The following is a 12,489-nucleotide window of genomic DNA, read 5'->3' as shown; positions in this document are numbered from 1 at the left end:
AAATATATGATTGAAGTATATAAAATTATGCATGGGGTAGAAAATGTTGACAGAGAGACATTTTTCTCTCTTTCTCACAATACTAGAACCAGGGGGCATCCATTGAAAATGCTGAAAATACCAATCTAAGAACATAAGAACAAACCAGCTGGATCAGACCAGAGTCCATCTAGTCCAGCTCTCTGCTACTCGCAGTGGCCCACCAGGTGCCTTTGGGAGCTCACATGCAGGATGTGAAAGCAATGGCCTTCTGCGGCTGTTGCTCCCGAGCACCTGGATTGTTAAGGCATTTGCAATCTCAGATCAAAGAGGATCAAGATTGGTAGCCATAAATCGACTTCTCCTCCATAAATCTGTCCAAGCCCCTTTTAAAGCTATCCAGGTGAGTGGCCATCACCACCTCCTGTGGCAGCATATTCCAAACACCAATCACACGTTGCGCGAAGACGTGTTTCCTTTTATTAGTCCTCATTCTTCCCCCCCAGCATTTTTCAATGGATGCCCCCTGGTTCTAGTATTGTGAGAAAGAGAGAAAAATGTCTCTCTGTCAACATTTTCTACCCCATGCATAATTTTATAGACTTCGATCATATCCCCCCTCAGACGTCTCCTCTCCAAACTAAAGAGTCCCAAACGCTGCAGCCTCTCCTCATAAGGAAGGTGCTCCAGTCCCTCAATCATCCTCGTTGCCCTTCTCTGCACTTTTTCTATCTCTTCGATATCCTTTTTGAGATGTGGCGACCATCATTCCGTCTGCGGAGCTGGATAAGACCCATCGTCTCGTTTTTCCTTTCCCCAGTCAAGAATCAGCTTACGCTCACTTATTCACTGGCAAGGCTGGGCAGACCAATACTTACTTGGCGCTGCTTCCACAGTCCACGAAAGGATTCCAGTGTGACGCGAAATGGGCTCCAGCGGCCACGACCTATGGAGGCACAAATTGTCACATGAACGCCCTTTGAGAGCCAGCGCGGTGTAGTGGTGAAGAGGAGGCAAATTCTAATTTGGAGAACTGGGTTTGATTCCCCACTCCTTCACCTGAGTGGCAGAGGCTTATCTGGCGAACCAGATGTGTTTTCCAACTCCTACATTCCTGCTGGGTGGCCTTGGGCTAGTCCCAGTTCTCTCAGGACTCTCTCGGCCCCTGTCTATTGTGGGGAGAGGAAGGGAAAGGAGCTTGTAAGCCACCTTGAGTCTCCTTACGGGAGAGTTCAGATGCAAATTCTGACAGGTAATGTCAGCACAAATAAAGTAGGGGAACAGAACTTAACCCTATGACACTAGAATTAAGTACCCAAAGGGTCAAGAGCGTGAATACAGGGCCGCTAATTATAAAATAATTATATATATATAAAATAAAATATATAAAATAAAATAAAATATATAAAATAATATATATAAAAAAGAACATAAGAACATAAGAACTAGCCTGCTGGATCAGACCAGAGTCTATCTAGTCCAGCATTCTGCTACTTGCAGTGGCCCACCAGGTGCCTTTGGGAGCTCACATGCAGGATGTGAAAGCAATGGCCTTCTGCTGCACAACTCAATGTATGTATGTATGTATGTATGTATGTATGTATGTATGTATGTATGTATGTATACACACACACACACACACACACACACACACACACACAAATAAATAAATAGAATAACAAATTAAAATCACCAGAAAATGTCAACAGCCCCTAATAGCCTACACTACTAATGTCGCATCACACACAGGTAACACAAATGGGTCTCACAAGATAACTTTTCGCCCTTGAGGGCCAAAGCTGACTTAAGAAGGAGACTCAGAAGGGGCTTACAAACTCCTGTCCCTTCCCCCCTCATAACAAACACCCTGTGAGGCAAAGAAGAACTGAGACTAGCCCAAGGTCACCCAGCTGGCGTGTGTTGAAGCATACAAGCTAATCTGGTTCACCAGATAAGCCTCCACAACTCAAGTGGCAAAGCGGGGAGTCAAACCCGGTTCTCCAGATTAGAGTGCACTACACCACGCTGACTTATGGCAACCATATGTGGTTTTCAACGCAAAGGATGAACAGAAGTGGTCTGTGTAGCAACCTGGGACTTCCTTGGTGGTCTCCTACCCTGCTTAGCTTCCAAGTTATCCCTGCTTAGCTTCCAAGCTTCCAAGCTGTGATGAGATCAGACTAGCCTGGGCGATCCAGGTCAAGGCAGACAAACAGAGATGGGGGTGCAACTACCTGCCTCTACCTGGCATTCCTTGGTGGTTTCCAATCCAAGCAGCAGCCAATCCTGCTTAGCTTCTGAAATTTGACAAGATCGGGACTAGCCTGGGCCCTTCAGGTCAAGGCACAATAGCTGCTTATCTTCAAGTCGAAGCTGGCTTATGTGGAGGAGCAGGGAATTGAACCCAGCCCTCCAGATTACAGTGACTGCCACTCTTAACCACTTCACCGCACTGAACTGGAACAGTGATGGCCTAGAACACAGGTGTCAAACTCGCGGCCCTCCAGATGTTACGGACTACAGTTCCCATCATCCCCTGCCAGCATCTGGCAGGGGATGATGGGAACTGTAGTCCATAACATCTGGAGGGCAGCGAGTTTGACACCTATGGCCTAGAAGGAAACTCGTGAGAAGGGGTCAGACTGAGCCAACAGCGAGGATGCACTCCTATCTATTCCTCCACCCCTGAACTTCTGGAACATGGGGTCACCCAGACTCTCCCAGGAGCCATGCTGTTCTGCTCAAGGGTCTCTAGGGCTCCTTCCACACATGCAGAATAATGCACTTTCAATCCACTTTCACAATTGTTTGCAAGTGGGTCTTGCTATTCCACACAGCTGCAAAATGCATTGAAAACGGATTGAAAGGGCATTATTCTGCATGCGCCAAAAGGCTGGCATGGCCCTTTAAAGGAGCCCAATCTAAGCTGCTGTCCAGATCCGTGCCATGCTTGTATTGAGTTCCCTGCCAGCCTTGAGATGGCCCCTGCCATGACTTTTCCTGGAGACCAGGGGTGTAATGAGGCAAACTGGAGCCCTGGGCAAAACCTGAGTTGGATGCCCCCACCCCCATGGGCGACCACCCCACCACGACCAATTTTTTTTTTTGCACCAGGTCATTGGTGCCTGCAGGGGGTGCATTTTTAGACATATCGCCACCAAAATTTCAGCGTATCATCAGGAGGCTGTCCTTATGCTACCCCCAAGTTTAGTGAAGTTTGGTTCAGTGGGGACAAAGTTATGGACCCTCAAAAGGGTAGCTCCCATCTCCTTAGTTCCCATTGGAAAGAATGGGGGATAGGGGCACCCCCTTTGGGAGTCCATAACGTTGGACTCCCTGAACCAAACTGCACCAAACGTGGGGGGCAGCATAAGGACAGTCTCCTGATGATACGCTGAAATTTTGGTGCCGCTAGCCTAAAAACTGCGCCCCCTGCAGGCCAAAAACGGAAAACCACTAAAAAATACCCCAAAACGAACCATGCATTTTTGGTGCCTCCCACAAGGGGATGCCCTGGGCAGCTGCCCACCTTGCCCAATGGGCATTACGTCCCTGCCGGAGACAAAGTGTGGGATCCCCCCATTCTTAGATGCTGATTTGATAACACTGCTCCTTGTTAGGGTATATTACGACCACTATTACATTTTTAACCATGCGGGGAAACAAACTGGGAGCCATACCATTTCGTCCCTCGCTTCCGTCTCTTTTCTCAAAGGTGGTTCAAACTGCAGCTTATCAACTGTAAAACAGAAACATGTACAACTTGAAATGAATACCCCAGGGATAGATCCCAGAATCAAGCACTGACGGTGTTAATAAAAGCAGCGCAGAAGAACCTACTAAAAGCTCTCTGCGGGTCCAATCAAGCAACGCTTCCGCAATGAGGTTGTCCGCCCACCGTCCTCTGAAGGACCACTGACAAAGGGGCTATTAGCTCTTCCCAAGAACCTCCTCATTTCACAATACGTACCGGGGCTCGCCCACATTAGAAACGGAGAGCAGCTGGTAATGAGAGGTTTTATTTGGCTTCTAGTTGGATACAGCCCTGGCTCTCAACCAGGAATAGCAGGCTGTATCGCACAAGCGGGAGAAACAACGCGAAGAGAGTTTTTAACGGCATGTTCCCCAAACCGCAGAAGACCCGATTCCTCTGGAGTTATTTAAATTATTGTGGGCACTTGGCCAGAATGAGGCTCTTCAGATCCAAGAAGCTGAAACATTTTCAGGGGATGGTTTCAAAGGGTAGTCATTTCGATTTGCAGTAGAAGAGCCAGATAGGAGTCCAGCATCCCTGAGAGGCCAGAAGGATTTTCGTGGGTTGAGTTTTGGAGAGTCTGAGGATGGGAGTTTGACTGTCGAGGGCTCATGCCCCACAATCTTGCTGGCAACTGGGCTTGAACCTAGCTGTTTTCAGTGGAAGCCCTGCTGGGTTCTTATTAACTGAACTGAGCCTCTTGGAAATCCGATGCAAACGGCTCTTCTCGTTGGCCTCGTTTGAGAGTCAAACTAAACGGGACGGGAGATCGTTCTGTGGTGGCCTCCGTTTTAGAAGCCATTGTAGTTCTTTTAAAAAAAACTTCTGCAAGGCCTCAATCTGGATTGGGACCAGAGGTGGGGTCCAGCAGGTTCTCACAGGTTCCTGAGAGTAGGTTACTAATTATTTGTGTGTGCCGAGAGGGGGTTACTAATGGGTGATTTTGCCATGTGATTTTTGCCTTAGTCACGCCCCTCCTTCTCAGCAGTAGCGTGCAGAACTTGAAGCAGTCTAGCAGGAGGTGCACCGGCGTGTGTGGCAGCCTGCACCTGCGTGCATTCGTTTCCCGCCCAAGGACCGGCGCAGCGGCTACGTCCTTGCCACAGCCCCACCCAGGAATGCCCGGCCACGCCCCCGTCGCACCCCGCCCAGCCCCACTGGCGCTACGCCACAGTTTTAATCCCACCACCATGGAAACCTGTTACTAAAATTTTTGGATCCCACCACTGATTGGGACCCCACAGCCTCAGGAGTTCTTGCACCGCCCCCCCCCCCGCCCCCCCGGTTTTCAAAAGCCAAAACAGCATGAGGAGCTTCTTCTAAAATGGCGCTGGCAAACACGGGACGCACCCACGGCCGTCATCTTGTTTATTTTGGCCCTGAAGCGCTACATGCAAATGCCACAGCTCGGGGGCTTCTGAAAAGCTCAGGAAATGCTTAAGTCCAGCACACGCAACGAGGCAGGGTCTGGTACCCCCTCCCGCACTGACGTTCAGAGCATCCCATAAAATAAGTTGCAGAGGGGCAATTTTACAAATGTCCTGTCAGGTCATTGAGCAACGCAAGCCCCTTCTGGTCAACCTATCTGAGGAGGGGCAATGAAACGTCCCGGCCGTTTCACCGAGCAGGGCGAACGCGCCTTTAAAACATACACAACGAACTCACAGTTTATTTCCGACGCTGTCCTTTCCGCTCTGACGTTCCGGTTTGTAGAGCGGATGGTCGGCCGAATCACCGGGTGAGGCTGTCGGGGCCAGAAAGGGATAGGTCAGGCGCCAGAAAGCCTCATTCGAGCGAGAGAAATACAAGATAGGGCCGAGGCCCAAAACTAACATATTAAAACCAAGAAAGAGATCTAATTTCAGCATTATATTTTATATACTAGGGCCCACTGTGAGGTCACATGTCCCCAGGCACCACCCATTTAATCATGAGGGGGCTGCGAAATCGCCCCACACACCCCTCCGGTAGAGAGGCACCCCCGCCTGGCGCTCCCCACTTCTCTGCTGGCCATAGCGGCCTCCTCTGGGCTGGCCCCCCACGCCCCTCCCGGCTGGGCCTGTTGTCGTCCCTGCGCCATGGCGGTCTGTGCCCCCTCGCGACTCTCTGGCCGCTCTTTGCTGACCTCCTGGTGCTCTGAGTGGATGCGGCCTCCTATTCCCCCCTGTGCCAGCCGCTGCAGCCGGTTTGCCAGGTCAAGGTGAACTGGTGCCGGGTGTGCGGAGGCCGGGTAGGAAGTTCATGGCAGGCAGCAGAGTTGGAGGGGGCGCAATTTCAGTTTTTGCCCCAGGCACCATTTTCTGCAGGTACGTTCCTGATCTTATGTGTGTGTGTTTTAAAAAATAATCTAAGTGTTGCTAGATAAGAGAAAGCATTTATCCCTTTCCTTTCATGCTTTTTCTATAGCAGTGATGGCGAACCTATGGCACAGGTGCCAGAGGTGGCACTCAGAGCCCTCTCGGTGGGCACGCACAGACAAAGTTCATTGTGTGGGGGGGGATTGCCCCCAACCACACACACACACACCTAGGCTGGCCTGGGCCACTGGGCTAGATTATTAGCATTAAACCTAACACCTAGTTTTGGGGAAGCAGTGTAGGTAACCCTGTTAAACACTGTTAAACCCCACTGATTTTCATGCGAAGAACTAAAGCATGATCCTTTACCTGGAAGTAAGCTCGGTTGCTGGCAATGGGGCTTGCTTCTGAGTAAACCCTCCTAGGGTCGTGATTCACCCGTTGGAAGAGTTGCATGGTTGCTTCAAAGCAAAGCCAACAACTACCACCAAGCTTACTCCCGAGTAACGCGCGTCTCAGAGCCAACCGTTTTTTCTAAACTAAAACCTCAGTATCCAGGTTAAATTGCCATGCTGGCACTTTGCGATAAATAAGTGGGTTTTGGGTTGCAGTTTGGGCACTTGGTCTCAAAAAGGTTCGCCATCACTGTTCTATAGGGTTTACAGGTCTTCCGCCATACTCCTGCTGGCAACCCGCACTGCTCGATACCACTCCAAGCCAAAGTGGAATAATTTTCATTTTAAAAAGCTGGTGTCATCTACACCGTGGCCTCTCCTCCAAAGAAAACACAGAAGTGATGTCACAGAGCTGTAGGAATCACCACCAGGAACTCTGTGGCATTATCATAGACGCGGAAAGGAAGCAGAAGGAGAGCTCACCTCAAAGTCGTCGTCGTCCGGCTCGCTGTAGTGGGGGTGGTTGTCGGGATTGTTCACCTTGTCCAACAGCTCAGTGGCCAGAGTTCGAGTCAGACCAGGTTGCCCAACGAAACTATGCTGGAATATATACAATACAACAAGCTTTATTAGGCATATCAAAATAGGCTCCAGAGCATTACAGACATTTCTGAAGTACAAATCAAAAGTACATTCAAAACACAGACAGATAAACTGTATCTAGCATTGGACGTTACTTAGAAAATTCTGTCACTTGTAAAGAAAAAATATATCATAAAGAGAACTGGCTTAGGACTTTGCTCTTGGAAGGAGGAACTGAGAGAGACAGAGGTCTTTTGTTGTGTAAGATTTAACTGCATCGAAGAAGCCACAATTATGCCAAGAGCTGCTCCACTCCAACACGGGGGCTCTTCGGCTGTGGTCCAGGAACTGCCAGCGGCCTCTGGTTCTCCTCAAGATAATAACAAATTACATGTTTTGCTCCAACACTGATATGCCTTCCAAGGACCAGCAAAATTCAACATTAACAGCCTCCAAATCAAACAGGACAGGACTGAGGTAACCATGACCTTGGCATTATCATCAGTGGTTCAACCAAGGCTAATTTCATAGGAGCACATGAAGCTGCCTTATACTGAATCATTCCCTTGGTCCGTCAAGGGAATGAATACGATCTGTGTTTTGTCAAATGCATTCGCACTCGGAATTTACAGATAGTTGTGTATTTTTCTGGACTTTTCACAGCCTGTCCCCCAAACCCGCACGAAACAGCCTTCTACTTAATGGGACCTTCAGTCTACCAAAAGTAAGCACTATCTCCACAATCTTAGGCAAAGGTCCTTCAGGTGGTCCAATAACTGGAGAGGCCGGGAATCGAACATGAGGCCTCCTGCACAGCAAGCAGAGGCTCTGCCACTGAGCCACAGACCCCTCCCCCTCTGCATGACAGTCAGGTTCCTCCAAGGTGCTGGTGTTAACCCTTGAAAACCTGAACAGTTAGGGACTGCCCTAGCAAATGATGGTGTCCATCCACGAGAACTTGCCCAGATCGCTGTGTCACGAATTTGTGATCTTAATCACACATCTGCATGTCAATCTACGCATTCTTAGGTAGCTTCATAGCCTCTAAGAACATAAGAACAAGCCAGCTGGATCAGACCAGAGTCCATCTAGTTCAGCTCTCTGCTACTCGCAGTGGCCCACCAGGTGCCTTTGGGAGCTCACGTGCAGGATGTGAAAGCAATGGCCTTCTGCTGCTGCTGCTGCTCCCGATCACCTGGTCTGCTAAGGCATTTGCAATCTGAGATCAAGGAGGATCAAGATTGGTAGCCATAGATCGACTTCTCCATAAATCTGTCCAAGCCCCTTTTAAAGCTATCCAGGTGAGTGGCCATCACCACCTCCTGTGGCAGCATATTCCAAACACCAATCACACATTGTGTGAAGAAGTGTTTCCTTTTATTAGTCCTCATTCTTCCCCCCAGCATTTTCAATGGATGCCCCCTGGTTCTAGTATTGTGAGAAAGAGAGAAAAATTTCTCTCTGTCAACATTTTCTACCCCATGCATAATTTTATAGACTTCAGTCCTATCCCCCCTCAGATGTCTCCTCTCCAAACTAAGGAGTCCCAAACGCTGCAGCCTCTCCTCATAAGGAAGGTGCTCCAGTCCCTCAATCATCCTCGTTGCCCTTCTCTGCACTTTTTCTATCTCCTCAATATCCTTTTTGAGATGCGGCGACCAGAACTGGACACAGTACTCCAAGTGCAGTCGCACCACTGCTTTATATAAGGGCATGACAATCCTTGCAGACAATCTCTGTAACGTCAACTGTTGGTTGGGAAAAATACAAGACCACCTGTAACCTGACTGTTCGTTAGTGCAGCTGAAGGAATGGCAGATTTATCGCCCTCTAATTGCGAGCAAATGCTGTTTTTAACCTCACAACCTCACTTTGAGAATTTAACGACTTATGAAGATGTGTTATTATCCAGCTGTTATTCATTTGCATAGCCCCTTTAGGGATCATTGTTTTATTTAGAGGACAGTCATACGCTAAGAAAGATTTATTTCTGTTCCAAACTGTCACCATCTCTGTAAAATGTACCATGTGGGGACTCAAGGAAGAGGGGGGGCTATCTCAGGCCCACCAGCTGCTCAGGAGCAGCAGCAGCAGAAGGCCATTGCTTTCACATCCTGCAGGTGAGCTCCCAAAGGCACCTGGTGGGCCACTGCGAGTAGCAGAGAGCTGGACTAGATGGACTCTGGTCTGATCCAGCTGGCTTGTTCTTATGTTCTTATATTGTGTTTTCTGCTTAATCGTTACAAGAGGTGATATATCTAACCTCTACAGTAAAGAAAACAATGGGCAATAACTTCTGGCTAAGGTGACCCACACTTTCGCTCCACATAACCTCCACCTCTCACACACTACTTCATTTTCCTTTTCCCTTCAGACACCTCCTGTCTCTGATATCTAAGGTATTGGTCCCTTCCACTCATTTAACTCTTGGAACATCTGTGACCAAATTAGGATTTGACTCCCTTTTTGGTCTTCCTAACGCAGTGATGGCGAACCTATGGCATGGGTGCCAGAGGTGGCACTCAGAGCCCTTTCTGTGGGCACACGTGCACAGAGTTCATCATGGGGGGGGGGATCACCCCCCCCCCACACACACATCTAGGCTAGCCTGGGCACGATCCTTTACCTGGGAGTGAACTCGGTTGCTGGCAATGGGGCTTGCTTCTGATTAACCCTCCTAGGGTTGTGATTCACTCATTCGAAGCGTTGCACGGTTGCTTCACCAAGCTTACTCCCAAGTAATGTGCACCATGGAACCAAGCATTTTTTCTAAACTAAAACCTCAGTATTCAGGTTAAATTGCCGTGTCGGCACTTTGCGATAAATAAGTGGGTTTTGGGTTGCAATTTGGGCACTTGGTCTTGAAAAGGTTCACCATCACTGTCCTAACGTCTTCTAAGCGTATTGTACTTATTTCTTAGGACAATTTATGACGTCATATAACACTAGTCAGAAATCTGCTTTCCTCACTATCTAAGCTGTTATCATACTGCTGTCCGTTTCCTCCTTTCCTTCAGCCCCCCCCCCCCCCACCTCCTCCCTCTCCTCGTGTCGTGGTTAAGAGCAGGTGGATTCTAATCTGGAGAACCGGGTTTGATTCCCCGCTCCTCCACTTGAGTGGTAGAGGCTTATCTGGTGAACCAGATGTGTTTCCTCACTCCTACCTTCCAGCTGGGTGACCTCTGGCTAGTCACAGTTCTCTCAGAACTCTCTCAGCCCCACCCATTCACAAGGTGTCTGTTATGGGGAGAGGAAGGGAAGGAAATTGGAAGCTGCTTTGGGATCCCTTGTAGTAGAGAAAAGCAGGGTATAACAATCATCCCTTCTTTTTCTACATGTGTGCAAGCTGCAACCCCAAGGATACTTTCCTAGGGGTAAGCCTCCACCGAATAACATGGTGCTTACGTCCAAGTAGGCCTGCTTGAGACTGCTTATGGGCTGCATCCCAACAGGCAAAGATGAAATATGAATACCAGTTACAGAAGCAGCAAATCAGACTTCTTTTAAACCTATCTTGCTCTGTTGCTTCCTGTTGTCACACGGCTGCTATGGAAAATTTCCAAGATAGTAAGAAATTCTGATTCAGTTGTCCTTGCAAATTTTAGATGGGAGGAAGGAACAAATAGGATTCTTGCTTGCCAACAAGCAAGAAGACTTCAGGGCAGAATGAGTATTGATTTTATGATTGCTGTTTAGCAGGACAGGGCTAGATGCACATGTGTTTTTGAATGGAAGAAAAGAAGAAGAATCAACTCTTGCTTTCTCTTTAAGCACACGACGTGTCTGAAAGTCTTCGACGTTCATTGTTCTTTCTAACTGTCAGGGGCGCCTCTCGAAGTATGAAAATGTTTCAATAAGTAACAATGAGATTTTAATTATAACTTTACAAAGAAAAAAACATGCACAAACCACTTACAGTCAGAAGTCTTTCCGCTGTCGGCCTCTTCTTTGGATTTTTGGTAAGTGCTACTTTGACAAAATTGTGGAATGTTGCTGACCTTTAAAGGAGATGAAAAATGCTATTTTAATCTCTTTTAATGGGACTGCTCACACTCTAGCTTATAAAAATAATTCATAAATAAAATAAAAACTGTCCAGTGAATACTGGCTGTTTTCTGGGCTGTGTGGCCGTGGTCTGGTAGTTTCTGCTCTTAATGTTTCTTCAGAGGTATATTACAGTAAGATGTGTTTCTCACTATGACATATTTCACTGTGATATTCCTCTGAAGATGCCAGCCATAGATGCGGGCAAAACGTTTGGAGCAAAAACCACCAGACCACGGCCACACAGCCTGGAAAACCCACAGTTGATTCTGGCTGTGAAAGCCTTCAACAATACACCGACGTCCAGTGAATATTCTGTTTAATCAGAAATTTACATGACTACCAATAATGTTAAAAGCTAAAAAACCAATAGTGTTAATGGACAGAAAACGGAGAATGCAGTAAATGGCTATCAAAAACACTAACTGATATCTAAAGCATCTTTTAAAATGTTCCAAGAATCAAAAACCGGGTAGGAAGCCAGCTGTAGAACCCAGCCTGTGAAACAGGCTGGCCTTTTATTATATAGTTGAGCAGGACTGCATATTGCTGTTATGTAACTGTACCCACTTGCCTCTTGCCACGTGGTCCAGGGGTCACCATGAGTTATTTGCAGATTGAGAGCACACCATTATTACAGGTAAGCTCCGTGAGCCAAGTTGACACGGTTGGCCCAGGTTAGCCCAATCTTGTTAAGATTTTTGAAACTAAGCAGAGTCTGTCCTGGTTTGTACTTGGACGGGAGACTGTATGAAGAGACTGTCTTGTAAACTGAAGGGTAGTTAGTACATTTCTGGTTTAAATTATGACAACTGAGAATGGTAGTCAGCAGCTAACTCTGATTAGTCTGGCTGTTGTTGGGCGTTAGAAAAAATCTTAAGAACAGCTGGGAAAGGGAAGGAAAGAAAAAATATATGTTTATTGGGGCGGGGCCAGTGTTTTTCTCCCTTGGTTGGTGCCTTGTTTAAGGGCCGGTTTGAGCCTCTCTTGAGCAGCAGTGGAGTGGTGGCTAAGAGCAGTGGCTAAGAGCAGGTGCACTTTGATCTGGAGGAACCGGGTTTGATTCCCCACTCTGCTGCTTGAGTTGTGGAGGCTTGTCTGAGGAATTCAGATTAGCCTGTGCGCTCCCACACACGCCAGCTGGGTGACCTTGGGCTAGTCACAGCTTTCCGGAGCTCTCTCAGCCCCACCCACCTCACAGGGTGTTTGTTGTGAGGGGGGAAGGGCAAGGAGATTGTCAGCCCCTTTGAGTCTCCTACAGGAGAGAAAGGGGGGATATAAATCCAAACTCTTCTTCTTCTTCTTATAATTTTTCTTTGGCATGTTCTTTTTAATCGTTTGATTGAAATGAATTGTTGCAAAGATTTAATCCCATCCACACAATTTCTGGGTTTTTTCCTTGCTGAGAAAACCCCCCAGGAAAAAAGGTGTTTTTTCC

At 47.8% G+C, this 12,489-nt stretch overlaps 1 protein-coding gene across 1 annotated transcript; it reads right to left on the bottom strand.

Moving 5' to 3' along the window:
• Positions 1–803: 803 nt before the first annotated feature.
• On the bottom strand, positions 804–11,005 carry LOC125425420 (mitogen-activated protein kinase kinase kinase kinase 5-like; the record flags this gene model as incomplete). The annotated part of the gene is made up of 5 exons (XM_048483027.1): positions 804–925; positions 3,660–3,718; positions 5,399–5,477; positions 6,909–7,025; positions 10,924–11,005. Coding segments are annotated over 5 exons (409 nt in total), but the record flags the coding sequence as incomplete, so codon positions are not given.
• Between the last annotated feature and the right edge of the window lie 1,484 nt (positions 11,006–12,489).

Source organism: Sphaerodactylus townsendi, unplaced genomic scaffold, assembly GCF_021028975.2.
Source record: "Sphaerodactylus townsendi isolate TG3544 unplaced genomic scaffold, MPM_Stown_v2.3 scaffold_427, whole genome shotgun sequence".
Classification (NCBI taxonomy): Eukaryota; Metazoa; Chordata; class Lepidosauria; order Squamata; family Sphaerodactylidae; genus Sphaerodactylus; species Sphaerodactylus townsendi.
The sequence above is the reverse complement of the archived record's forward strand: the minus strand, read 5'-3'. Positions and strand labels throughout refer to the sequence as shown.